General features: G+C 37.6%; 1 protein-coding gene across 11 annotated transcripts in view; it reads left to right on the top strand.

Moving 5' to 3' along the window:
• Nucleotides 1–7,227: 7,227 nt before the first annotated feature.
• The window catches only part of RB1CC1 (RB1 inducible coiled-coil 1), a 74,425-nt gene continuing 54,271 nt past the window's right edge, over nt 7,228–27,381 (top strand). For 6 of the 11 annotated variants that reach the window (XR_009818594.1, XM_061994677.1, XM_061994675.1 and 3 more), the window contains exons 1-5: nt 7,228–7,479; nt 20,389–20,473; nt 22,200–22,327; nt 24,538–24,664; nt 24,914–25,084. Coding sequence is in view for 9 of the 11 variants with exons in the window: in XM_061994677.1 (XP_061850661.1) it covers nt 20,441–20,473; nt 22,200–22,327; nt 24,538–24,664; nt 24,914–25,084 (459 nt within the window). In the remaining 2 variants the exon portion in view is untranslated. Of the gene's footprint in view, nt 7,480–20,388; nt 20,500–22,199; nt 22,328–23,188; nt 23,321–24,537; nt 24,665–24,913; nt 25,085–27,381 lie in introns of those variants that run through there. The other 5 variants (XM_061994679.1, XM_061994678.1, XM_061994680.1 and 2 more) reach the window with 5 other exon arrangements.

The following is a 27,381-nucleotide window of genomic DNA, read 5'->3' as shown; positions in this document are numbered from 1 at the left end:
GACCATTATGTTGTTTTTAATGTATATATTCTCTTGTCTGTTCTGGGTTTGCTGTCCTACTTCTAATCGAGAGCGGATTTGAATTTCAGATGCACTCCACACAGTGTATGATTAAAGAGAAGAAAAAAAGAGTAATTCCTATCATTAAACCCCGAGAGCTCCATCATTTCTTTCAGAGAGATTAAAAAAGACTAGTAATGACCTCTAGTGTTGCAGCTTAAGTACTGCAATACGGTGTTGCACGGTATTCACGAACAGGTAATTCAGTTCTAGACTACATTATTTAACAATGTGATACATCATAAAATAACTTCTTTTAAAGAAGAAGAAAATGCTTTTCCTATTAACTAAAGCTAACAACAGCAGAAAAAAAAATGGTTTTCCTATTAACTAAAGCTAACAGCAGCAGAAATAGAATCACAGAATCATAGAATGGTAGGGGTTGGAAGGGACCTTTAGAGATCATCTAGTCCAACCCCTCCTGCAGAAGCAGGGTCAGATCAGGTCGCATAGGAACATGTCCAGGCAGGTCTTGAAGACCTCCAAGGAAGGAGACTCCACAACCCCTCTGGGCAGCCTTTTCCACTGCTCCACCACCCTCAAAATAAAATAGTTTTTTCTTAAGTGGAACTTTTTGTGTTCCAGCTTCATCCCATAAAATACTCTGCCATTTTGCTTAAAAGATAGTAAATACTAGTGGAATACTGTTTGGATTGATAGCATCTGTTTCTGATAATGGTGGGGGAACTTTCTGCACGCTTCTTTTCACTTGGTTGAAGATTCAAGGTAATCCTTGTATCAGATGAGATGTCACTCTGGTTGGCTCAAATGCCCGGGATAGGCAGGACAGAGGCTGCAGGAGAGTAAATTAAATTCCAACAAGAAGAGCAAACGCCATTATATTTCATTCTATTGCTGGATATGCAAAACTTTATGCAGAAATCTGATTTTCTACATACAGTGTAAAGACTGAGAAAAAGCAAAACCCCAAAGGAATCCTGAAGGAATGAATCCTCTTCCCAGATAGAGGAGTATTACAATTTTGACATATTTTTCTTTGTTTCCTATGCCCAAGTAATTATGCAGGTATTGACCTCTATTACCTTAATTAAGTAGAAGAGAGTAATTTGTAGAGATTTTTATCTGTTAGTTTCCATTTTCATGTCTTTTACACATTGGAGTATATATATACTCAATGCAGTCATTTAGAAATGCATTTTAGAAAATTATTTATTTAAGAGCTTTGAATATTCTTCACTTTAAAATAGCCTACCACAATCTCCAACTCTCTAAACAATTCTCTATCTACACTGATTTGAACAATCTTCACATGCTTTTAAAATGTACAAGGAGCATAAATGATGAAATCAAACCAGCAGTCATCTGAATTGCTGAATTGGAAAGCTCAAGTGCAGAGCAAATTCCAAAACTGCAAAGCCTTGAAAGAAGATTCTACCAGCACCCACGCCTAATCTCATCAATGAATAAAAAAAGCTCCTAAGAATGAGTAATGAATGCAAGTGCATTCAGCATAGTAATTTTTTTTCCCTCTTTTAATCATTTAAGACCTAGTTTAAATTAGTCTGCTCCTACAGAATCTTTTAAAATAATGTAACTAGGTACTCAGGAATGTTTGGTAAGTGTAGTCATTTTCTGGAGATGCAAAGAATCGTCATTTCTTTAGTTTATTTAGTTTGTAATCTTAGTTTATTCCGTTAGCTGAAGTCAATGAGTAATTCTTTGAATTTACATTCTGGGAGCTTGGAAAAAAAAGAAAAAAAGGGTTTTTTTTTTCTATTCCATTCAGGAATAAAATGAAATAAAAAAGGCTGAATGCTATAAGTTACTAGAACAAAGGACAAAAAGTTTATTCAATATGTTAATAGATGACACTTTCATTTAACAATTCATCTTTATGTAAGCATAAAGTAGGTTTTATATATCTGGTTTAAGGCTCTTAGTAGTTTATTTAAATACATTTAATAAAAGTTTCTGCATCTCCAATTTCCAGTTTTGTTGATAGAAAGCTGGCGAATGAGAGGGGAATTTAAATGCTTATTTTAAAAGGCAATCAATCCTCATTAACAAAATGTAATAAAACCCAAACATCTAAATTACTGATCTAGATTAACCATACTTTTCTAGCCTTTAAAAAATTAGACTGCACATTAAAATCTACATATAGTAGGAGTGGACATAGCCTAGAAGCATCTGAGTCTGTCTCACTGGAGTGCTGGATGAGGTATGTTTCCAGGCTGGCTGCTGTGATGTTGGCTGGCTGGTGGTGGAGTTTCAGCTGGAGATGCCTAAAATCCCTGTTCCTGGAACAGTATTGCCGTTTGCATCTGGCCTCCTGCAGTGTTCCAGGGGTTATAGTGAGAGGCAAAGTTCACTGCTGGGGCTAATTGAGGAGCTGAAGCCTGACAGGTATGCCTGTACCCCTCCATTTGTAAATTCTGTCTTTACAGTTACAGAACCAGGAGAGTGACTGACGTGGATCATGAAAGGTACAGAGTGTGTTATTTGTGAACAGAAAGAGAATTAGATATTAAGAATGTTATTTTGCAAATGGGAACAGTATATCCCACACTGTAACTGTAAAAAGAAAAATAAATCAGGTTTCTAATGATGCAGGTGAAATTAATTCCTGATATAACTTCTACAACTGAACTATCTGCTGATGTAATTTTACTGTCAGCAGGAATTAAACAACATTTAAGTCATGTGAACATGACTTAAGTGCTTTAATATAAAAACCCAAAGCCTCTATACAGTAAAAAATGGGAACTCTGTTCTCAGTAATAGCAAATATTCAGTATTGCTGTTATAGCAATACCTTTCTATAAATAGTAATATTACTGTTGTTCCATGTAGTCTTCCATGTATTACTTGTTTGGCTTTGTTGTGTTCAGTATTGTCTGTATCTTGTGGAGAGATAGTGGTGTGGTAAAGTCCTGTTGCTACATTAGACAAATAGGGTCTTAAATCAAAATCTGAAGCAGGGGATTTTTATAGCATAATCCAGGCTGCTGGTTTTCCCTTGTGAGCTTCTTTCCTTAAAACACTTTCATTCTGACTGTTTTATCTGAGGCTTAAATGTTCTTTGCATGAGAATCGATCTCATGGCGTAGAAGTTAAAATGAAGCTAACTATCCCTTTCCTTCAAGGAGCTCTGACAATAAACGAGAAAAATCACTTACAAATTCAAAACTTGTGTAGTCAGAATTACTGAAATGTACTGAGAAGCCACACAATGTTAAAATCACTAGTTAGGAATGATCCATAATGGGGTCAGAGGGAGTGGCATGCTTTCAAGAATGGCATCAGCTGCTCCTGAGTCATTAACCATTCAAAACCCAATTACTGAGAGCTTATAGGCCTGTCAGTGCTCTGGAAAAAAAAAAAAGCAAGAGATGAGCTAGTATTTGGTGTTTGCTATGGACTGCCAGGCTATATGATAATTGAAGGTCTTGAAGTATCTCTTGCTAACATGCAAGAGAACTTGTGTTGTTGGCGACTGATGTTTGTACGTTCCAGTTCTGAACAGTAATATACAGTTTGTGCTTAAAAAAATTATTAGATTCTTTACTTGTAGGGAAAATTAAGTTGAAAATGAATGCTCAATTCACTTGAATGAAGTTCAAGAGTACTTTACAAGATGTCACAAAGCCTCAACAGAGAAGGAAGGAATCTGAGTTCAAAACATCAGTCTGGGCCTAGTAGGGAAATGAATGCAGCTGCCTCCAACATTTAAAAAACAAAACAAAAAACCAAAAAGGAAGGGAAGTTGATGAAGAGAACAACTGCAAGGGAGGCAGAAGTGTACAGCAAGAACTTACGGCAAGTAGAGCTAAAGAAAACAGGAAGATGTGGTTTTCCGAGTACATTTGGAACTAAATAAATACTGACAACTGGCATGACAGATTACAACCATTCTGAAAGATTCCATGCTACTTCTCTGTTTGATACTGAAATATTTTTTCTGCCCTGGTGTTTAAGAGGGGTACATCATGTATTAAGAGTATTACAGATTCTTAAGAGCAGAATGCAAGAGGCTGAGTTTATTTGGTGTCATGAAGAAAAGCTAAAAGGTGTTCAGGAACCACATGTGAACAGACATCTCCAGAAAAAAATACATAACAAATGACTGACAGTAAAACCACTCAGTTGAGGTAATAGTATGAGGCTAATTAGCGACTGTAGTTCTTGTAAGTTTAGATTTACACTCAATGCTTTTCCTAAAACACATTGCAAATAAAGCAGGAATTTTCAGTCTTGTTCCATTTGTTTTTGGAAGATAGTAATCAGACTAACTCCCATCTCCTAATATTCTTTTGGAATTGAACAAACTCAGTAATTTTTGGTTTATTTTCCCTAAATCATTTCATCTCAAAAAGTGTTCTTGACTCCAAGAAATCTATGATCTCCACAGGCTGTAGTAGCTAATCAACCATGCTTCCTTCCAATGTTTTTGTATGTATGATTTTGTTTTGCACTTGGAATTTTCAAATGTAAATCCCATTTACAGTATTCCAATTACTATATAACATATACTGAAAAGTATATATTTAAAGAAACAGTGTCATTGTATAAGCTAAAAGGGGTCATGAATGCACAAGCTAAGGCAGTGTAGGCTACTATATTCAGGTATTATGTTAGATATGATTGGGGAATGAATAGACATACCAGATAAATCGATTTAGAGATTGATTCTAAGTAGGAGATGGTAATCTGTAAGAAAAATAGGTTTACCTGTTTATTTGATATTAAGTTCTGTATCTAGAGTGTGTTTTAACTTTGCATATAAATTCTCTTCTAGTTACAGCAGCTGTCACAGCCCTGAAGCCCTAACAGGTTCTGTGACCTTGCCTGCCCCTTTGAGAGGCCTGGCTGCCCCTGCTTGGGGCCAGCTCTGCCAGTATGTGGCTGTGGGACCTGCTCAGGCTGCTGTTAGAGTGCTGTGTGTGGGGCCTGCTTTGCTTCAGCCTTTGGCCTTGGCTCTTATCTTGAGTTAGGTTGCAGCTGTGACTCCATTGATCCTACTGCACGGTGCTGGCTTTACTCCAGACTTGCCTTCTCACCATGGACTTGTTCACCAGTCACTAAACTGGGGGCGGGGGGGTGTGCACCAGGTTTTTGCCACTAGATCTCACTCTGGTACTGTGGGACTGTGCCTCTTGTCTATGACAGTGTCTCTGTTTGCCTTGCTTTCAGCCTCTGCTCCTAGCTTGTCTTCCCTTGCAGAGTAGCCTAATGGTCATGCTCCCTGACTACAGTTGTGTAAACATGTGATTCAAAAGAGACACATTCTTTGATATACCAAATTTAACACCCAAAAATGAAAAACACATGGTGAAAAACTCCCTTCAACTTTCTTGTCTATTTCAGATAATGTGAAAAAAACAGAACAGGTGAATCCTAGGTGTGTTGAAACAATAAACTACATTTCGTACAGTACTTTGAAAATGTGAAGAATTATCAGCAGTTGAATTAATGCTTTCTTTTAATATATCCTGGAGCAAAATAATCTTCATAAAAGATTGCTTTTTCAGAACAGAAGTGCTAGATATATTGTTAAATTTTTGGGTTTGTTCAGATGGGCTGTAATTAGTTGCTCAGCACGAAGTGGCTCTGGATCACTGAATGGAAGTAACATAATGAAATGGTAGAAGAACAAGGTAGACCAACCTGCTCAGCTGGCAGTACTTTGCTCACTCCCCAGTTCCTGCTTCAGTCCTGCCTGAGCTGCTTCTCAAAACAAGTTGTCCCACACATGCTGTAAAAAACTGAACTGTGCTTAAGTGTCTGGAGACTCACTTTATGCCATTGCTGAGAACCTGAGTGGCAGAGGTACCATGTCAGAAAACTACCATCTCTCTTGGTGTTACAGCTTCAGTGTCTGAATAGTTGCTGCTGCTTCTCTTGCTGATCTCTCAGCTCCTCAAACTGCAAAAGGTGTGTCTCAGTATTTTCTTCTCAATACGAGTTTAATGAGGCTCTCTGGTCCTTCAGGATTACTAAACCTCAAAGTTGATTTTCACCTCTAGCTTACCTCCTTGTTTATAGCACATATGGCATTTTCTTGCGAAGTTATAGCTGGATGTCATTTCCTGCATAGGAAAGATTAGTCCTTCAACACATTTGAAGAATTTATGAAGGAGAAGATAATTTTACGAGATCCAAAAAGCAGAAGTTGGCACCTGTAGAACTAAAACAATACTGAACTTTGACATAATCAGCGTTATATGACACAAAGCTGACTTGACTTGCCTTGTTAGAAACTTGTATTATATTTCTCATTACATTACGTCTGTTCATCTCAGTACCGGTGTCTTCTCAGCTCCATTCATTGTTGCAGTCTGATGTGCCAAGGTCTTTCAGAATGTGGATAGTTAGGGCATGTCTCCCAGGGAGCTGCAAAATTGGGGACCACTTGTTTATCAGATGCCACAAGGTGGCAACTAGTGGGGAGTGAAGCAGTATTTACTTTCAAAAGCCCATGTCAGTGCTTTCCAAGAACAAGTATCTGTCACAGGTTATGACCTTTCAACACTGTCTTTAGCATGACAGACTTGCAAGCAGCTCTTCAACCTGGCAGAAGAGCCGTAAGCTGTGCTGAAGATATCTTTGCTGGATGTGCTGCAGCGTTGTGACCCACTCAAGCTGCATCCCCCCCCCAGTCTGCTCTCTTCTGATTTATGTGTCTACGCCCTCATTTCAAAGAAGAGTTGAGGGGGCTAAGCCTCTAAAAAAATCTGTGTCAACCGAGGAACCTGGAAGTGACATCCGTTAGGTTTACTTTCATTTTCTTCGGACAGGAATAACCCTGCGGCTTACAACCTGCTCTGTGTCAAAAGCTCCGTGAGCCCCTACATAGGCTTGTCCTTCCCCGCGCCCCTCGCAGGGAGAGAGAAACCCAGCCTGGGCAGTGAGCACACCCGGCACCGCCCTCTGCTCCCGAGAGGGATAAAGTTAACGTTCGTCCAATGCAGCAAAGGGCTACCATCCGCCTCTTGCCCCCGCTGCGCTAACGCTTGTGTAGCCGGGGCCCTGCGATCAGGGCCAGAACATGCCCTTCCCGCCCTCCACCGGTCTCCGGGGTCTTCCGGACAGAATGCGAGGGCGCGACTTCCGCCTTCTGCGTCCCCACACGCCGCCGCCACCGCTTCCGCCCCGCGGTTCCTCCTCCGGGCCGCCCTCTCCCGGCATGCCCTCGCGCCGGAAGCGGCTGACGACAATAACAAACATCGGCGGCGGCGGCTGCGCCAAGATTCCTCGTCCTCGCGCTCCGCGGCCGGCCCCGCGCTGCCTTCCTTCTCCGCCTGCCGGCCGATCCGCCGCCTCCTTCCTTCCTTCCCTGCCGGGCGCGGTGGCCGCTGAGGCGGCGCGTGCCCCCGCGAAGCCGCCGGGCCCGGCCGCACGGCGGGGGGCGGCAGACGCGCCGCCGCAGGATGTGCGGCGCCGCCGCGGGACCCTCGGGTGAGTGCCATCTCCGGGGCGCCGGCTCCCCCCGCCGTCCCGCTCCTCGTCGCGGCCCCTCCCAACTAGGGGAGGGCGGGGACCCCATTACCAGGATGGCGGCCTTGGCACCAGGGCCGGCGGTACCGGCTCCGAAGTTGGGGCTACACCCGTGGGGCGGGCGGCAAAGCCAGGAGGGGGTAGGGATGGGGGGAGGTAGTGATTCGGGAAGGTCCGGGATACTTCTACGGATTCCCCAGGGTGGCGGCGTGACTGCGGTGCAACCAGGGCGGGGCGAGGCGGAGGACGGGGGCCTGCGGTGGCGGGTCGGCGCCGGGCGGGCCGGGTGTTCTCCCTGCCCAGGGCTCCGCTGCCAGGGTGAGGGATTCGCTGTGAAGTTACTATAAGGAATGACTCAGCCTGGCTGCGCCTCCTTGCTCGCCGTTGACAGCGGTCGGATGAGCGCCGTGCAGAAGCGTTGTGTTTACAAACGTCGTTCTGCCTTTCCATCGGCTGTTTACTTTTTTCTGCTCCCGAGGAAGCATATGTTGTGTTCTGATTTTTCCCATCGGTTTTTCGCGATTGGTTCTGATAGACTTTCAGGATGTTTTGTTGTTCTACGATGGCATTTCTTTCTCCTAAAGTTTTGGCCAACAGTGATCTAGAGGTAGAAATACTAGTATGAATACCGGGAAAATTAAGTCAACTGGTCTTTGTAACACTCGTGTTTCTTACTTAATTTCATCTAGAGACGAAAGAAAACAAGAGCTGAATTAATACTCAGATACTAATCCAGAAACTTTAGTTGTTTTATAGCCATAGTGTTGGAGTTTTTTGAATCACTTGTTTTTTGTGTGAAGTAATTAAGTGGGATGTCTGGCCTTGAACCCTTCCCTGTAGTTCATATTTGCACCTTTCACCTTTATTCCTTTGTTGGGGAGAATGAAGAGGTTGAGTTCGTTCTTTTTTAATGCCACTTACATAAATGTACATGTTCATGCTGTTGCATTTATGGAAACATGCTTCTGAAGGTGTTTGGTTGACTGCATGGTAAAAAGTACCTCAGCAGTGCTGGAGAAATAATGGGGATGGAAACACATGCTTCTTGCAGTTGGTTGATACAACTAAGAAGTACTATGAGGATCACTAGACTCTATAGATACTTCATAACAATAAAGAAAACTGAAGCTCTGTTATGATCTATTTAAGTTGTGAACTTCAAAAATGTCTAACATCTAGTTCCTTGGGAAGCTTTTAGAAGGTGGAGCACATGAAGAAAAGACTTCACTGATATCCAATGTTCTAATATAAATTTTAGTGGCAAGAAATGATATTGACAAGAAAGAAAAGTAGATGTCATTAATTTTAGGTTAAAAAATGTGCGGAAGGGATATTTGTGCTTATTCTGAATGCTGTCTGGAACTCAGAATGGCTTTATTTTATTGTGTTGGGAGTAGTAAAGAAACAAAGTAGTAAAGAACATGATATTCTTCAGCTATGCCACTTATAGAACTGGAAGTACAAACAGAATCTTTTGGGATAATGGATTATATTATTTTATACTATTATATTATTGCTACCTATTTTGTGCAAGTAGCTTCATGTTTTGTAGATTTAGGGGGGAAAAAAGGGCAAAGCTATCTTGTGCTGTGTATTGTGTTGATCTAGCCCTGTGCTTGGCACAGATTTGGGTTGGTAGTCTCTGGGATCGTATTGAAGGGCTGGCTCTCTCCACATGTCATGTTACCATATTTATAATTAGAAGCATATGCAGAAGCCTTGCACTCTGAATGGAGAAGAGGGCAAGGACTATTTTGAGGTCTTTTTCGGTATCTGTTTAAAACATTTTTTGTCACTGCATCTCATCTGAACACAGCTAAGGTTACATAGCCTTGCAGAAATTAAGGTGAAAACTAGAATTTCTAACCTATGTTTCAGTTATTCAGACTAAGTAGGGGGCGAGTGTATGTGAAGGTATAGAGTAGCATATGTTCGTTTGTCCCTTTTGATAAGTGGTAGTTACAGTAGGATTGTTTGAAAAAAACCCCTATATGTTATCCTGTAGGATAAGTTGTTATTAGTGTGGTTTTAAGCCTATCACAGAATCCTAAGGGTTGGAAGGGACCTCAAAAGATCATCTAGTCCACCCCCCTTGCCAGAGCAGGGACATCTAGAGTAGGTCACACAGGAACTTGTCTTTATTTGGTTTTATTCTAACAGTTAGTTTCTGTGGGAGGCTGGCTCAGAGTTGTGTGAGAATCTTGAGGTTTTTGTTGCACAGGTTGGGTTCACTTGTGGTAAAGTGAAGCAAGTCAAAATGAAAAACTGCAGCTTGCGTACCCGATTCTCCCATGAGCTACTTCAGAGTAATTTGGACAGTGTCCAAGCAGGCATGGGTCTTGAGCAATATGCTCAAGAAAGTTGTGCTCCTGATTTTGGTCCATAGCTCAGACATTAGATGAAGAGTTTCTAAAGAGGAGAAATAAAAAAAAAAAGGAAATTTTTAATACCCTACTGTTTTCAAGGATGCTACTAATAGTATTGGTTATAGTTGATAATCACTATTATCGAGTAGGAAGCACTTGATTACAAGATTCCAACCTACATAATAATATTGTATTATACTATGAGACCTGCTGGAGTGCACTGATATCAAGCAGCCAAAAAAAAGTCCCTAAATGTAAATTAATAATCTGATTGCTAGCATTATAAAATGTCTGTTTTGTAGCTGGCTTACCAGAGTAGTGATTTCAATGTACAAGTTGAAAGATGCTTAGGTGAATTCTTTGCTGTAAAAGTCTACAACATGATTAATGGTGATAGAGAAATTGCTAATAAGGATTTCTGTGAGGTAATGAGCATTCTTTGGTTATTGTGAAAGTCAGTTGTCTGTTTGAGTTAATTCATATTGCAGATTCACTTCTAATTTGGTTTTGAGTTCAGTTGAAAGAAATTGAAAGACATCATGGCTGTGTGTCAACTCTTTCTATCCCCATTTGTACATAGGATTGGTACATAGGCAGATATACTTTGGTGCTGTGTCTTGTAATGGGATTTAAGCATATCTAAATTATGAATAATACATAAATAATAACTAAATCTCAGTTTTTTACATTTGTTGATGCAAATATCAAACCAAATCTTGGTACAAAATTTTCAGAGATTCAGATAAGACTGGCTACTGCTATTGACTGGTCAGGAGAACCACCTGGGATGTCACAGCAATTCTCGTATGTTTTTTGTTCATCTCTGGGTGTTTCTATTTTGTTGTTCAGGTTTGCCATCCGTGGTTCCAATAGGGTTCTAAGCTCAAGCTACCAGCTCAAGCAACAGCTCAGCACAGTGTTTTACGTTCATTCCAGATGTTAACAGTTTCTTTTGGAAACAAATTTTGCAGCTGGGCCTGCAGTCTTTATCGCATCAAGGTGAAATGATTACAGTGGGCTATAAATACAGCTCTAGTAGTTTGTGCATCTTTAAAAATTAGCAGTTCTAGAATGTAGCTTGTTTTCTATGTGAAATGACTTCTTCAAGTGTTATATGAATTTCTCTGACTGGTATTAATTACCTGTTGATTGAAAGTAAAATGTAAAATGTAAAACTGCTTTGTTGACTAGCTGAGTACTAAATGTCCTCTGCATCTGTCTTGGTGTGTAATGCCATAGGTCTAATAAGAATGATGTGTGTATATTTGAGAGCAGCTCTGCTTATGGAACATTCTAATGGGTCTTTAACTTCAGAACATCCTTTTATTGTTACAAAACAACTCATGTTTTCTAACCTCCTAAGACTAATTTTTGGAACAGTATTTTTGCCTTTTCAGGAGAATAGGAAAGCTGTGGTGGTGGTAAAATAGTGTGTTCAGTCTTTCAGTTGCCCGTTCTTTTTGTTTGGATGGATTAGGTGAAACTGGTATCTGTGTGACAGGAAAACTACATCAGCCTTAATTATTATTCTTGAAGTTGTGTTTAAAAAGCCAGTATGCTGTGTTCAGTTCGAACAGATTGGAAACTGTGTATTTTAGAGGTAGAAAGCAGCATTGAAGAACTATTTAAAGAGGAAGTTTTACTTCTGTCATGGATTCAAAAATCAGATCATTCTTAGCAAAGTTACAGTATAAATTCTGTTAGTGATAGTTCGCCAAGATCTAATTTCTGAGTGTTTAAGATAGCTGCTCCTAGATTCACAAATTGTATTTTGATTTAGTGTTCAGTTTCTCTTTTGTAACTGACTTACCTGCTGCTTTTTAATATGATTGAATATGCTTACGTACATTCTGTAAAATGTTATTTTGTGTATTATATGTATTGTAGATATGACTGCAGTAATTTTTGCTCTTACTTGAATGGTAGTGTTTTTCTGATACTGCAGGGATTCTAAATGTCAGTGGTTTATCTCAGATTTTATTTTGGGTTTGCTGATGCCAAGTGATTGTGCCAGTATTGCAAAACTGTGCCTATTTGACTCTTATTTAGCGTAGTTCTACCTAGGATAGACAGTTCATTCTGACAAAATGGTGCATTTTTTTATACAGTTTTCCTTCCATCCTCCAGAGTGTGTATTTTTATTAAATTCAGATGAAGATTCTTATATAAGAATCTATTGTGTAACTGGACTAGCAACTTTCTTCCAATATATTATGCTTATGCTTTATTGCAAGTATTCTGCTGGTGAACTCAAGGTCACTTATTATTTATTATGATGAACAAATATTCTTTATAAATACTTGTGTTATCTACTAATTGAAAAAGACTTGATTCAATCTCAGTGAATGGTTCTTTAAACAAAAAATGAAAGTATGACTCAATTCTCAGTTCTGCTGAAGGAAAGGAGGGGGTGTAATGTGTAAACTTTCCTTATGTGGAAGGAGATAATATACCTATTTCAAAAGAATTTCAAAAAGCAAATGTACTATAACAACAATTTCACGTGCATGTTCTAGATGCAGACAGCACAACCAGGGTTTAATAAGGTAGGAGAACAATTATGGTATCTCAAAGGTTGTGGACTGTGCATGTTTATTGGTTTTTTTTTGTTGTTGTTGTTGGCTGGTTTTGTTTTATTTTGTTAGATAGTGTAGTTGTTAAGTTGGCGATATCCCATAAAGGGATTTATTAGTGCTCCTTAAGTATTTTAAACTACCAAAGATTTAGCCCAGAAAGGCAAAGGGCAGTTGAAAATTACTAAACACCTTCTTGAGATAAGGTAAAATTTAATATTCTTCAAACTCATCCTGGAGCTTTCCATATTTCTCAATACATTGTTGTTATCTTCGTTCATATTGATGCTGGTAGAGATCTAAAGGTGGTTTGTAACTGTGTTAACATACTGTGAGATGATTTGGCAAAATTTTAAACATGACTTTTGAACATGTATGCACAGGTAGGATGTTGACACTATATGTCATTGATTTACTTGTCTGTTTCAGATACCACTGAAAAGAAAGAGTGTTGATAATAAGAGGTTTATAGGTGCTGTGAATTATAAGGAACTTTGAAATGAGAAATTAGAGAAATTACATCTTGATCGTGAAAGTTTAAATGCTAAATTTATAAACATACATATGAATAAAGTTGCTAATATTTTGAACAGTTTACAAAGATGATGATAGATTTTCTTATTATTGATAAACTTTCATGGTATTCTAAATTTTGGTTGCTTATGAATGGTAATTGATTAAGAAAGTACCTGTGACTTTTATGTAGGTAATCAGACTAAATCACAAGGATCTTTACTTGTCTTACATTTGAGCACTGCCAATCTCTTACTTTCTCTTCTGTCTATAGTGATTTCACTCCTGTGAAATAAATGCTGTTTAATTAGTTTTACTTTCTGTGCCTTCATCCTGTAAAGTAGGTCTGGCCGTGTTACCTTGTATTATCCTCATAAAATAGAAGAAAACAACAAGCCTTATAACATTAGGATGGTGTATCTGGAGAGGGGAGGGCAGGAGAAGTGGCCTCATAGTCTGTATTTTGAGAAACTATCTTCAGTTGTATCTGTAGTAATTGCTTGGTTTTGAGTTGTCTTAGCCTGTGCTTTGAGAGGATACTGTCACTTATTTTTTTGTAAGAAGTTATTAATTAGCGACTGATGATGGCTTGGGCAATTAGAAATGTGAACAATGACTTCTGCTAATTCTCACTTGTCTTCTTGGATGATGGTGCTGATGTTTAGTACTCTCTGGGTTCATCAGCCTCTTTCCAGCCTTAGTCGTAGCTTAACAGTCGTAGAGTTGTGTAGTGAGCTGGACCATGGAACTTATTTAAGCTAGCAGTAACCTAGGGAAGTATGCCATTTCTACCTTGTTACAGTAAAGTAATCCAGTTTACTCCACAAAAGTATGGAAAGTTGCACCACTGAAAATTGATGCAAAGAGTTTGGAGTGAGAAATAAAGGACTTTTTTGATTGTTTTTTTTGTTTTGTTTTGTTGTTTTTTTTTTTTTCAGAATCGCTTGTGAACATTGTAAGATTTTACATGCTAATGATTTTTAACAAGTATGTGTCTAAAGGGACACCTTGCACCGGCATGGAGTCAGTCAATAACTTGAACAAAACCATCTGAAGCTCCATATACCCAAGAGCACCATTCTTTGCAAAGGGAATGTATTAATCTCTATAATTGGAGGGAAACTTAGAGCTCCAAATGCTTTTGAAATGTCAGAATTACACTTTAAAAAAAAAAAGCAAAACGTTTAGTTAACTTTGTCAAAAAACAAGGAAAGCTGTTTCCATCAATTAGAACAACAACAACGAAAAGAGTACTTCATAACAGACTAGGGACAGTTTCTTGGCAAAAAGACTGTCAGAAACCTTTGGTTTGTTTTCTGATTTGTACCTGTTAACTGAGGCACACAAGTTTCCCTTTCTGTCAGGTAAGAGATGTGGAGTTTTGAAAAGTGTGGATAACTTTTGTCTGATCCATTAAATTAATTGTGTTTTGGCAGCTCCTCAAATCAGTGAAAACAACAGTGTAAATAAATGCTCACCCTCAGATCTGAAGTTTGAAAGTTATCTACCTAGGGAATTGTGCCTAATAACATGCTTGTTGCCTCATAAACATATTTGGAACTATTACTTTCCTAGAATTCATGAACTAAGTTGTGTCTGAACTTGTAAGAAGCTGCATTGTTTTGGGCCACACCAGTTTCAAAGCTACTACTTCTTAATGCTGTTTTCTTATGAGCCCAGATGCAGTTGCTTTTGATCTGCTGTTGGTGGTGGGGATCTGTCAAGGTATTGCTACACGTACTTTGCTGAATGAGGAGTGTCGATGTAATTCAGGTTTGCAGGAGTAATTCTGAATATGACAGTCATATGTAACTCTTAGTGCTGAAGTTTGGCATTGTGTAAAATAATCTTAAAAGGGAGGGGGAAGCCTCTTATACTAGGAATTGCTGTGTACTGAATTACTGGGTTTTGAAATTCCTCCTTAGTGAGTTGGGAAGTAGGAGCTTAGGCATGTTTTCTGGCTACTCTGCAGAATTGCAGCTTGATTTTTGTGTTGAGACTTGGTTTACTGACCAGCAGCTACCTGAGCTTGAGAGCTGTTAACAACACAGTGACTGTTGGAGATGCTGTAATTAAATAGCCGCCTCTGTGGCTGCATTCTCAACGCACATCTCAACGCAGTATAAATAGAGCTCCAGATGGCACCTTACAGATGTCAGGAATTGACAGCCTTTCTTGAAGATTACAGTATGGCTAGAACATGAGGTATATAGGCTTTGATGTAAGGTGGTAATGAGAGACAGGTTCTCGACCTGGAGTAAAAGGTACGTCGGTGATTAGATGTGGTCTTCTAGTTAAACTTTGGTGAAGTGGAAGTCGAAATTATTTTATGCAACTGGGTCAGGAGGAGCCCTACTACTTATTCAACACATAGCTTAAGGATTTTTAAAAAGCTTTAAAAGTGCCTTTTAAAGCATATTTCCTTCCAACTCTTGTTTGTCCAGATAAGAGATTGTCCAGATTTATGTTGTTGCATTTCTGTTGCTAAAAGCTTAGTAAAGAATGCGTGCCCTCATAATGAGGCCGTTTTGTCTGTTTTTCAGGTGATTGTAGTACTTGTCTGCAAAATTAAGATATTTCTGGCTAGATGCATCATTTACAGTATTGAATAAAAGCTCCTTGGAGTCTGCTTTTAGGGATGATCTTAAAACTAACGTGAAGGAAGGTATCTGCTTCATTAAATTCAGCTTCAGTCTATATGTTAATTTTCCTTTGATACTTGTATTTATGTGCTATAAAATGTTTTGCTCTGTGAAGTGTGCAAGTTGGAGCAAGAGAGCAATTTTTGAGAGGGGCAATTCAAAAAAATGAAGGAGGTAAGAGGACAAGTTTGTAGATAAAACCAAAATAAATTGAAATGAGTATTCTGCACTAGTCTGTTATCATTGTCTGTCACAAAGTTTCCTGAGTCAAAAGTGAAACAGGAAATCCTGCTGTAAAGGGAGAGGAGACAAAGATGAAATCACAGAAATTGCAGCAACTCAAAGACAAAGCTTAAGATTTGCTGTATGGAAATGAAACACTATAAGTTATTAATGCGACCCAAAGTTGTCTTTTCATCTCCAGAGGGAATACAAATATATTCTTCTTGAACGGAGATATTTTTCCAGATAAGATCCTCAGTGAATTAGGAGTAGCACTTCAGTCTTTCAAGCATGTGACAGACTTGTCAGCCTTTGCCTCAGATGAACTGGCCTTTTGATAGTCAGGAGATCTACAGTGGTGGCCTATGAGATGCCTGACCCTTGAAATCAGGGGTAACATTTGTAACTCGGGTTGGAGGCACTGTCTGTTGCCTGCAGTATGCTTCAGCTGGTCTGCAGTGAGAGAAACTTCCTTTATTAGCAGCATACACATGATGTTCATACAGAGCTATGTGAATGTCAAATAATTAGTATTGTGGAATTGCAGTGAGTCATTTGTCTTGCTTAGGTATTTTAGTTTAGCAAGTTCTCTTTGGCTGTCAGAATTCAACCTCTTCCAACCTGAAGGTATATACAGAAGGGAAAGAGTTTGAACCTCCTGGTCCTATGTAATCTGGGTATTGATAAGTATGGCACTTAGTATACAGATGTGAAGCAGTACTTCTCCAAGTGCAGAAAGCAAAGTACCTTGTATTGCTACATGTTGCTGTGGTAGAAAGTGGAATTTTAAACTGCTAGGTTTAAAGGAAAGCCATAACTTGGGTGTAGTTCAGATTAAATTCCAGGGAGTTAAAGAAAAAAGTGTTAATAATGTAAACAAAATTAAGTTTCGTTTGTAATCTAGGTTATAAAGAAGGCATGGGAAATGACATGTCAAAAACATAGGCATGAACTTAAATATTGGATATTGTAGAGGAAACTTAATGAGTTTAAAGGGGCATTGTCAACTTCATTTTAAACCCAGACAGGATAAATGCTAATTTCTGTCTTGTCTTACCCAGAATGCCGTATTTCAGTGTTTGAGTTTGTGAAGTTGGGAAGGATTGTACCATGAAACAACAAAACAATCAGAATTGGAAAATATAGCAGGGATTCTGCACTTTACATTAGAAATGCATGGTTAATGTAGCCATAGGATTATTTGTGGAGTGCCATGAAAACCGTGGTGCCTGAACTATAACTACTGTGAGAAACAAAACAAGCTTTCTCGCGAAAGACTCAGGTCAGACTCTGCAGTGAAGCACTTTTATTAAGCCTTCTTGCAAGAGCGGGTGTCCTAGCTAGTAGTACCTGACAGGTACAATATTCGGCTTTTTATTCCCTGTCTCAGCCGCAAGGTACCTCCTTCGTTTCCCCATTGATTAGGTACTCCAGGGTTTACAACTTCTCGAGGCGCCTACAATCCCTTCAGGGCATGTCTGATTTTTGTATATTATCACCCATTCCCCACAGTCCTGAGATTTAAAACTCTAGTTAACATTACAAACAAACAGATAACAGTCTTATGGTCAGTCCACTGATTCACATTACACAGAAGGAGATACCAGTCGGAATTCCTTGTCTTAATTTCCTTCTAATTCTGCAAAAGCAACGTCAATAATTCTCACACTACAAAAAGGAAAAGTCTATAAACAGACATTCATTTCCTTTTACAGATGCCACAGTGAGCATGTTCTGCACTAAATATGATACATTTCAGAATTTCTAAACAACATGCATTGAAATTACTAACATAGTCTTCAAAAGTACTCGGTTTTTGAAGAGTTTTTATTGGATAGGAAAAGCTTGCAATACTTTCCTGAAGTGAAGCAGATGTAGTAATTGCATTGCAATGTAAACAATGTAGAGCAGTAAAATAAATGTTATAACCAGCATAACTTAATCATGGCTGATTTTTGTGGGGTTTTTTAGGTAATGTAAGAAAATACGCATCTTCTGAATTAATTCTGGAAGTTTTTTCTACTTTGCTATTCTTACTTAAATTTTCATCATCTCATTCTTATATTAATGTCTATCATCCTCTTCCTGTTCTGGCAGCTGCTACAGAAATTTCCTTTTCAAATTTCCAGCTATTTTTTAACATTTATGGATAATTCATGGCTGTTGACCATACAAGCTTCCATCTCATGATTTGAAGAATTTAGTTTATTAGCATGGATCTAATACTACAGGTCACACAGTTCAAACAAATAATCTTCATGGATTAGTAATTTTCTTAAAATTTGATTATGTAATTGCTGCTTTGTCTTCAGTAATTATCAAATTTTGTTATCATTCCACCTCTATTAAAATGAATTAAAGGTTCAGTAATGTAACACTAAAAAGCTTGTAGCTTTGTAACAATGTAATGCTACAAAAGCCTGAAAATACAGGTAATATAAACAGAAGCAGAATAAAACATATGTGCTTATGACTGTGTTCCATTGAAGCTTGATGACAGTGCCTAACTTTGATTCCAAGCTTATGCTAAAAAGTTGTGTTATGGCTGAATCATAATACTCTTAAATATTGGGAATAAATTTAAAGACTGATTGGTGAGATGTAGCTGACCTTGCCTGTAATAATCTGCTGTAACCTGACCTTGGAAAGAAAAGAGATTTAGGCATATCTGATTTTTTTTTCATGTAACTTCTCCTTCAATCTTGATCTTTGTTGGCAAGATTAGGACACATGTTGTTTGGAGATGAAAGATGAGAGAGAGAAATCTCAAAATTCAGTTTCTTCCAGTGTTGTGAAAATAGGCAAGTGGAGAGAGGCACTCAGCATAGTTACTGCTAAAGTGGACTCTGCAGCCTGTCTTCATTGGGCACCAGTAAGTCTGCAGGAGAGCTTGTTGTTAAAGGCATGTATTCTCTGAAACCTTGTTTCACATGATTTCTCTGTTCCTGCAAGTACTCACTGGACTGGTAGCAAATCTGGCAATGAGTGAATTCTACTTTTTTCGTTTCGTTATTTAAAAAGTAAACAATTTGTACAAATTTGTCCTGGCTGTGTAAGTGTTCTGATCCCTCAGGATCATTTGTTGAAATGTTGAGTGGAAGAAACAACACTCATTTTTTGACTTCTTAATGGTTTTAAAGGAATTGGGAGAATAGCGATTATAGTGTAATAATCCTACTTTGTGGCAAAAGTGTTTCAGTAGTTTATTATTGTTGATGTGCATTTCTTTAAATGTATGAATATTTAGATTATTTTGCTCAAGTACAACTACTGACTGTTGATAACTAACCTGGAAGAGGACAGTTCTGTTACTGTTTTTCCAATGGAGGGTATTTAACACTTTTTTTTTCCCCCTTTTATTGTGTCTTTGCTCTTGACAAGGTGATGTGTGTGTATTTTGCATAGAAGTAAAGAGGAAGTGGACAGGAGGGAGGAAGGTAGTAGTTCACATAACAGCATACTGAAGTGCTGTCTGTTCCATGCATGTAAAAATATATGTAATAGTTTTGCAACTTTTTGTTTTATCACGAGGTTTTGAAATTTGTGATTAAGTGTTTTTGGTTTACCCTTGGTAGCATGAGCTGTAGAGAATGATTTACATGTTCTAATGGCTTTCAGGCTTCAGCGAACCTATTTTTAGTAATGGATTATCACCCTTTATAGTGCCTGATCATCTTCTCAGAAAGCTTGCTATGGCATTAACATGATAGAAAAAATGTTTATTTACAGTTCAGAACTTGATTGTACACTTTCGTGAATGCCCTGAGCCCAACTACTCATCACCTTCTTCTTTGCCAAGAGCTCCTTCACCTTTGGCACAAAACTGACAACAGTTAAAATAAACTAGAGTAGCCTAAAAAGACCATCTTTGCTGATCTGGCTAATTTTGAATGTTGTCGTTTCCATTGTGGTTTAAACAGCAGCTCTGGGAGAGGAAGCCTCTGGCAAGTATGCCAGTGACAAGCACCTAGGAATGGTAACATCTTCAGCTTATTAAAAAAAACCCACATAATCTAATAAATGATTTTTTTGAAAGTAAGTGAATGGCTTAACAAACAAGGTTACCTTGTTTCAGGTAAGGAAGTTGATTCCTGGAGGAATCTGTTGAATACATCTGCAGGATAAAGCTATTCATTCAACAGTAGTAGCATGTGTGCCTTTTTTACACTAGATTTTCTTAGATAAGTTGCATTTTGTTATGACTTTCTCTATTGCTCTTAACATCATCCTGTCATCGTTCTGCAACAGTTCTGAAAAATACTTTCAGTTAATGGAAATACAAGCAATTCTTTTTAGTGAGCTGTATTTGCCATCTTCTAACTACTGAATAATATCATTAAGGATTGTTTTAAACCAAACTTAGGGACAAAAGTATTCCAGTGTGTAGCACTTTTTAGCAATAGGATAGCAGAGTTAGTTAAAAAGAAGATACTATACCACATACTTATTCTTTCTGGCATTGACAAACACTGGTATCTGGGATAGATGCAGTGATGACCATAAAATCCTGACATTTTTATACATGTAATTGCATTCTGTATCTTTTCTTTGCAGATCTTTACTGGCTTTGAACAGCCATGCTACTCCGTTGCCAAAAATCAAGTGAATGTATGCATTTACTCTCTTGAATTTGAAAAAGGTAGTAGCTTTTTATAGTGCCTGAAGGTAATTCTTTCTTTGCTTGAAGTTAGAGTTTGAGATTGCTGATGCATGTATGGCAAAATGTTGTCATGAATATTTTTTTACCTTGATTAATGTTTTTTCTCTCTAAGTCTTAAGCAGTCAGCTTTAGTGTTAAGGTATGGAAGAGTGTTTGAGTAAAATGTACATGATATTTTCAGAGAGATTCTCTCTTTAGTATTACTTCAACTTGTAATGTTTATATGAAAACTAGACACTATACAAGCCTACTGAGGTGGAAGAGAGCTTTTTTAGGTGGGAGCTCCATGGTGCTTATTTAAGTGTTGGATTATTTAATAGTTGTTTCTAACTCTACCTGGACCACAGTCACAAACATACCCTTTGTGAAAAGAAATCTCTCTATATGCATGAAACTAATTTTGAAATGTAGGATAAATAATAAATTCTTGATACCTTGTTCTTTTTATGCAGCGGTTTATCTAGTAACTTTGTTTATACTGTATATTTCCAATATAAATGGAAACTGGTGATGCTGGATACAGTAGCATTCAAGTATAAGGATGACAAAGCTCAGTTCAGATCTAATTATTTAACCAGAGCTTTTTTTATTTGATATGGTTCTGTTTCTGAAGCCCTATTGTGAAAATGCATATTTTGACTAGTTTGTGTACTATAATTAATCCTTGAAAAGTGTGTGGAAAGCTACTGTCTTGAAAGAAAGCTCTTTGACTTTCTGGAATTATTATTCTGGTAAAACCTCTCCCTATTTTAGTGATGTTTTTGTTATTTTTCTTGTTTGATAATTTTTGTCTGTGTAGACAGAGAGGGAAATGCAGATTCAGACTCACTTAAGAATAGTAGAATTAGATACATAGACTCTGTATGTGTGTCCCATTCATATTTCGGGGAAAAGGAGGACTTCTTAGATTTCCTGTGGAGCGATTCAATCCCAAAAAGTCATTTTTATAAGAATGTAAGAATATTACTTAGTGGAAAAAACTTTTACATCTTCACTTCTCAACTCCTTCCACATTAAAAGAATCCCATATCATTAGTGACTGCAGTGCTAGTTACTCTTCTACAGCAGCTTTGTTAGTGTGAAGGAAAATGTTCATAAATTCTGAGCCTTTTTCTCTTCTCCTATTAACTCTCTATTTTACAAAGCAGCTAAATTATTTCTATCTGTTATGTACACTGGAAAAAGCATTTGCTTACAGTCAGTCATCCAGATGCTTGTAGGGCACAGGACTTGAAATTGTGCCCAGTGTGTTGAGCTGCACTTTCTTGATTATTCTGTGCATGCTATTAGTGCCAAAGAATGTAGCTACAGACTTAGCTAGTGCTGAAAACAGAGGAAAATATTTTTTGAAACTTTTAATGAATTACTGAGAAATTAAAAAAGAGCATTTACATAGTTTTTTTTTTTTTCCCAACACTTTTATATGTCTGAATGGAAAAAAAAAGTAGGGATAGTAGTGAGCAGGTAAGCTTTGTAGCTCTAAGTTGATGAATACTTACAGCATAGATCATGCATGTTTGTAAAATCTAGGAAAGATGTCAATAACTGTATGTGGAGCTTTAAAAATGCATTTCGTATTTGAGCCAGGTAATGGTCTGTGATGGTGGCCCCTGTAGTTAATCTAAAAGTATTTTTCCAAAAGTGTATATGTGTATGTAACTTGTACGTGAAATTAACGCTTGTGTGTTTTGGTTTTTTTTTTTAGTTTCTAAATGGTTTTAGCAGTGGAAGCTATAAACTTCAGAAACCTAAGGAAATCATCATGAAGCTATATGTATTTCTGGTGAACACTGGAACTACCCTTACCTTTGATACAGAACTTGCTGTACAAAAGTAAGAAAGTAAATTAATTGTGTATTGGTTTTCTAAAGAATGTATACATATATTTTATTTACTGAGTTCTGGAGAGATGATAGTTGTTTTTTAGCATGTCTATGTAGTTATCTTCTAGATTTTCATGTATTTGTGTGAATTTTGTTTTGTGATTGTTTTTCTTTTTGTAGATGAGTCTTTTCAGTGCAGGTGATTATGTTTGAGCTCTCATGAAAGAGTAGAGAGGTTATTTACTTTCTGGGCCAGTGACAGAGGGTGATCTGCTCTGAGTCTGATGTGTTCTGTTTGCTTTTTAGAAAAACTGTCAGAATTACTTCTGATATTCTGTGAACTTTTATTGGAGACTTTTTAGTTAGAATTCCTTTGTAAAGTTTATATTGTACTTAATTTTTAAATTCTTTTAAAGATTTTTTTTTAACATCATAGAAGAAGTTCTGCAGATTGCACTTTTTCCTGACAGTATATAATTATCCTGAAGAAAATGTGCATTCTGTAGTATTTTTAGATTGACTGCTCAAGAGCTGGCATGTAGGGTTTTGCCTCATATCTAGGATGGGTAAAAGTTGGTTCTGTCCTATTTGGTAAGGCTCCGAAATGTTTTACATCATTTTATATGCAAAACGTGAACTTTTACGCTCTTGCAAATGTAAAGATGCTTTTAGAAATGTTTAAATATGCTAGATGTATTATATCCTTTTTCCTTGTTTTCATGTGGAACTCTGTTTTAATAAGTAAATCACATGTAATACCATGATAGCCCAAATACCTTGGAGCTAGCAAGAACCAAGCTTACCTGTTGTCTTCATATTCTCAGTGATGAATGAGATGCAAGTAATTGTGCTTGAAAGACTTTGACCATGGATTTTGTACACGGTATTACCGAGCATGAAACGCTATTTCATCTTGGACATTCTGGAATTACTAGGTCTCCTGCAGATGTCAGCACCTCTGTATGCTATCTGGTACATTGAGATACGCTGTTCCTAAATCATGGTGAGGTACAGCATCAGAACTGCCAGACCAGGATAGTTTGACATGAGCTGACTTTTTGTTTCAGTTGTGTAGTTCTTTGAGACACAAGCCGACTTTAGTCAGATGATTTAACTTCTTATTCTGTACATTTGTATGTATAGTCTTACTCTTTCTAGCAAGACTAACTTGGGTTCTTTGCCTATCTGTTTGTACATGGACAGGCCAAGCTATCTCCCAGGCCTTGGAGAGGATAGGTGAATGCAGGTAGCGAGTACAAGCTGTGCTTGTAAGATATTTGCAGTGAATTCATGTCATATTGAATCATATTTATTTTACATAACTGATCTTTGTCAAGTACCATATACCCAGTAACATTGTTATACTTCCTGCCTGTTACACCAAAACCATCAATGCTTATGTTGATTATTCACTTTGATACTCTGAAGCTTTTTCACATAATTCACAGAATCTTAAGGGTTGGAACTTCCAACTCCCCTGCCAGAGTAGGACCTCCTAGAGTAGGTCACATAGGAGCTCATCCAGGTGGGTTTTGAATGTCTCCAGAGAAAGAGACTTCAGAACCCATCTGGGCAGCCCATTCCAGTGCTCCATCACCCTCACAGTGTAGAAGATTTTTCTTATGTTTCTTTGGAACCTCTTATGTTCTAGCTTGTACCTGTTGTCTCTTGCATAGTTACTACCCCAGTGTGGTGTAGTTTGGATCTGTTACTATATCTTATTAGTAAATTCTTGTTTAGCATCTTCAAGACAAAGTCCATAACTGTCAAAAATAAGTGTTAACATGAAGCTGTCATTGTCCAGAATTAAAAGTATGGTGAATGGAAGCAAGGATGGTTTATTGATCTACTGTTTCTGTGTTAAAAGTGTCTGTAATGTTTATTTATGTAACAAATTCATATGTGGATTGTTTAATTTCTTGTTTTAATAGTCCAGAGTTGATAGGTAAAATTGTGCTTACATTATGCATAATGAAGTGTTAATAATTGTTACTGTCATCTAGGGTTTCTGTAAGGTAGCTATTTTTTCATAGAGTATATATTCAAACAACGTAATATGACGTTTACAGTTAGTAGCCTAAATGTTTGATATTATATAATCCAGAATTTCAGCATGCTATCAGATCTTCTTGGAAAAAAAATTGCTGATAAAATTAGAGACACAAGTATGTGTCATCTTAAGTTCCTGTTTTGTTTTGTTTGTTTGTTTGTTTTTTCCAGTGTGGCTGATCTGAAACATGCAATTCAAACAAAGTATAAGATTGCCATCCAGCATCAAGTACTGGTTGTCAATGGAGGAGAGTGCATGGCACCAGACAGAAGAGTATGTAGTTACAGTGCTGGAACCGTAAGTGCATACTACACTGTTTGTCAAAACTGTTACTTATAGGAGAAGAGAAAGATGTTTTACTAAGGGATTTTTTAGTATTTTTCTGTAGTATACTGTTTGCTGGATTTCCTTGCATTGAGAAATAGATGTTTATATATTTGGCTTATATGTGTAGGTTATAACATGTCTTAAGATGTTAGCCAAGTGATGAAATAATTGGTGTTGCCTTTACTCAGTGTTTTGGTTTCATTTTCTTTTTGAGTGTAGGATACCAACCCAATTTTTTTATTCAACAAAGAAATGATTTTATGTGAACGTCCACCAGCTATCCCCAAAACGACGTTTTCAGCAGAGAATGAGATGGAATTGAAAGTAGAAGAATCTCTCATGATGCCTGCAGTTTTTCATACAGTAGCATCACGGACACAACTTGCTGTGGTAAGTAAATTCTTACCGTACTTGTGCAACAAAGGAAAATAACCTTTTTGTACGTCAAATATAAAATATGAAATAATTTGTTCAAAAGACAGTGGTACTGACATATTGGTGCTGATGCATTCTTCAGAGCCTTTGTCTTGAAGTGTCAAGGTAAGTATTGAACTGTGCTTGCTTCTTCAGCATGTTCAAAGCATACTGTAATACAGCCATATGGATGCATACGTTTAGACCATTTGCAAAATTAAAGCTATCTGGTTGCTTTGGACCCATGCCTTAATGCTGTATCTTATTTTCAATGTCTTCAGCCTGCAACGACCTGGAAGCAGAAAAGTTACTTTGGAAATGTTGTTAAGCCAAGTGGAAAATGAGTAGCACAATTTCTAAAAGCACCTTGCCAAGCTTCTGTTTCATCTCGTATGTCTAGAGAGTAATTAATAAAACCAACCTTTGTTTTCCTAAAATTCGGGTCTGTTACTGTTAAATGCCGGTTTTGACTTGCATAGAAAGCAACCTTGTCAGAATTCTGATTTGATTACTTATATATTATTTTTATAGAGGGAACTAGTTCCCTGCAATTTGACTGGTAAGATACCAATTGCATGCAGTAGGAATGGCTGTATCTTCAAGAGAGTGCCAGAATGCCTTCAGTAGCTGGACTATACTTTTCTTCGTGTTAGGAAATATTGCCCTAATTTTCAAATATTTAAATAGATTAAAAATTGTTTATGTCTCTGAAGATGATTTCAACTTCCAGTGTATGGAAGGAAATGTGTGGAGTTGGGGAATGGTTACGTGGAACACAGCACAGAATGAATGTTGACTCGCTAATAAAGTTTCTTAATTTCAGTGACAACTTTAGTGTAGTCCAGAAGAATTATTTAGCACTTCACATGTCTGTTTTTTAATACTGTACAACTGAATTCAGAAGTGTTACATCTTGGCTTATAGTATAGGTTTTTTTTAGTTTTGCTCTTTCGCCTATGACTTGTCAGAAGGGGGAAAATTAGCCTCAATAATCTGATCCTAACGTACTGTCTCATTTAAGGCCAGGATTGAGTCCAGTAGACTCTCGTCCTCTCTCTACCACCTGTTGACAGTTATTGCTGACTTAGTAAACAGGACCTTGAGCTATTAGGGATCTGTGAATCATATGACTATCATACAGAGAAGAGTAGCTATCAATGCAAATGTAGCTAGAAGGTCCCACTTTCATATGTGCTCCTTGAAGAGTATTAAGATTCTGGTTTTAGCAGCTGAAACAAAGTGCTGTAAAACCTCTTTTTTTTTTTTGGTGAGATGTTAAGAGGAGATTGTAAAACTCAGGAGTGATAACTGATAAATGCTGAAAATAGGTTTGAATGAAAGGGGAACTGTAGTAATTACTGTCTGTGTAAGGGTAATGGAAGTGAATGGTACTGTCACTAAGGGTAATGGAAGTGAAAGCTATGCAGCTTCATATTTGTCACTGATATTTTATCTTTTCTTCACAACCAAAAAAATCAGCAATGGGATGAAGATTATTAATTTTTTTGTCTGGTGAAGCTGTCATGCTGATGTGGAACAATTTTAATTCATCTGGAGTAAGCTTTTATATTCTAGAAGTTTATAAAAAATGCTCAGACTTGAAAACAATTGTTAGTACTGCCTTTTCGTCTTCCCCCTTGATTCTGAAGCATGTATTATCGTGCAGAGAAAGCAAGTTTATTGCAGTGTTGCTGCTCTTAAATTAATTATTTAGATCTTTACTTGCTTGTTCTGGAGCAAGTCTTCTTGGAAGCCCATACTTCAAAAAGGCTTCTGAAAAACTCTGTGTGACTATAGCTTTTATTGGTCAACTGAAGCCATAATGCTTAGCTAGAGACTGAGAGGTTTCTCTAGATAGAGTCATCTTGAGCTAATTTGTAAGAATGAAATAAATCCTTCCATATTTGATGGTGCCTGTGAATATTATTACAGGATGGTGGGAGGAATTCATAGAACAGAAGTCTTAATTTTAGCTTGCAGATTTATCTTGAAAAAGATTGTTTTCTGTTTTCCACTACTTCCAGTTCTTCGCTGTTTGTAAAAGGGCTCCAGTGATAGCAGAATCTTTTATAAAAGGCCTAGAAATTTGTTTAAAGATTAAATGGGTAGTAATAATGTGGGTAATAATTACCTACAGTTAATTTTGGTCAAGATTTTAAGTCTTTCAAAACTATAGACTTTGTGTTAGGCTGTGAAAAGGCATTGAATACTTCTTTGGGATGTCAGAAAAATGACAAAACTATTATGTTTGGTGGAAGATTAGTCTGACATGA

Source organism: Colius striatus, chromosome 4, assembly GCF_028858725.1.
Source record: "Colius striatus isolate bColStr4 chromosome 4, bColStr4.1.hap1, whole genome shotgun sequence".
In the NCBI taxonomy this organism is placed as follows: domain Eukaryota; kingdom Metazoa; phylum Chordata; class Aves; order Coliiformes; family Coliidae; genus Colius; species Colius striatus.
This window is presented reverse-complemented; position numbering and strand designations above follow the sequence as displayed.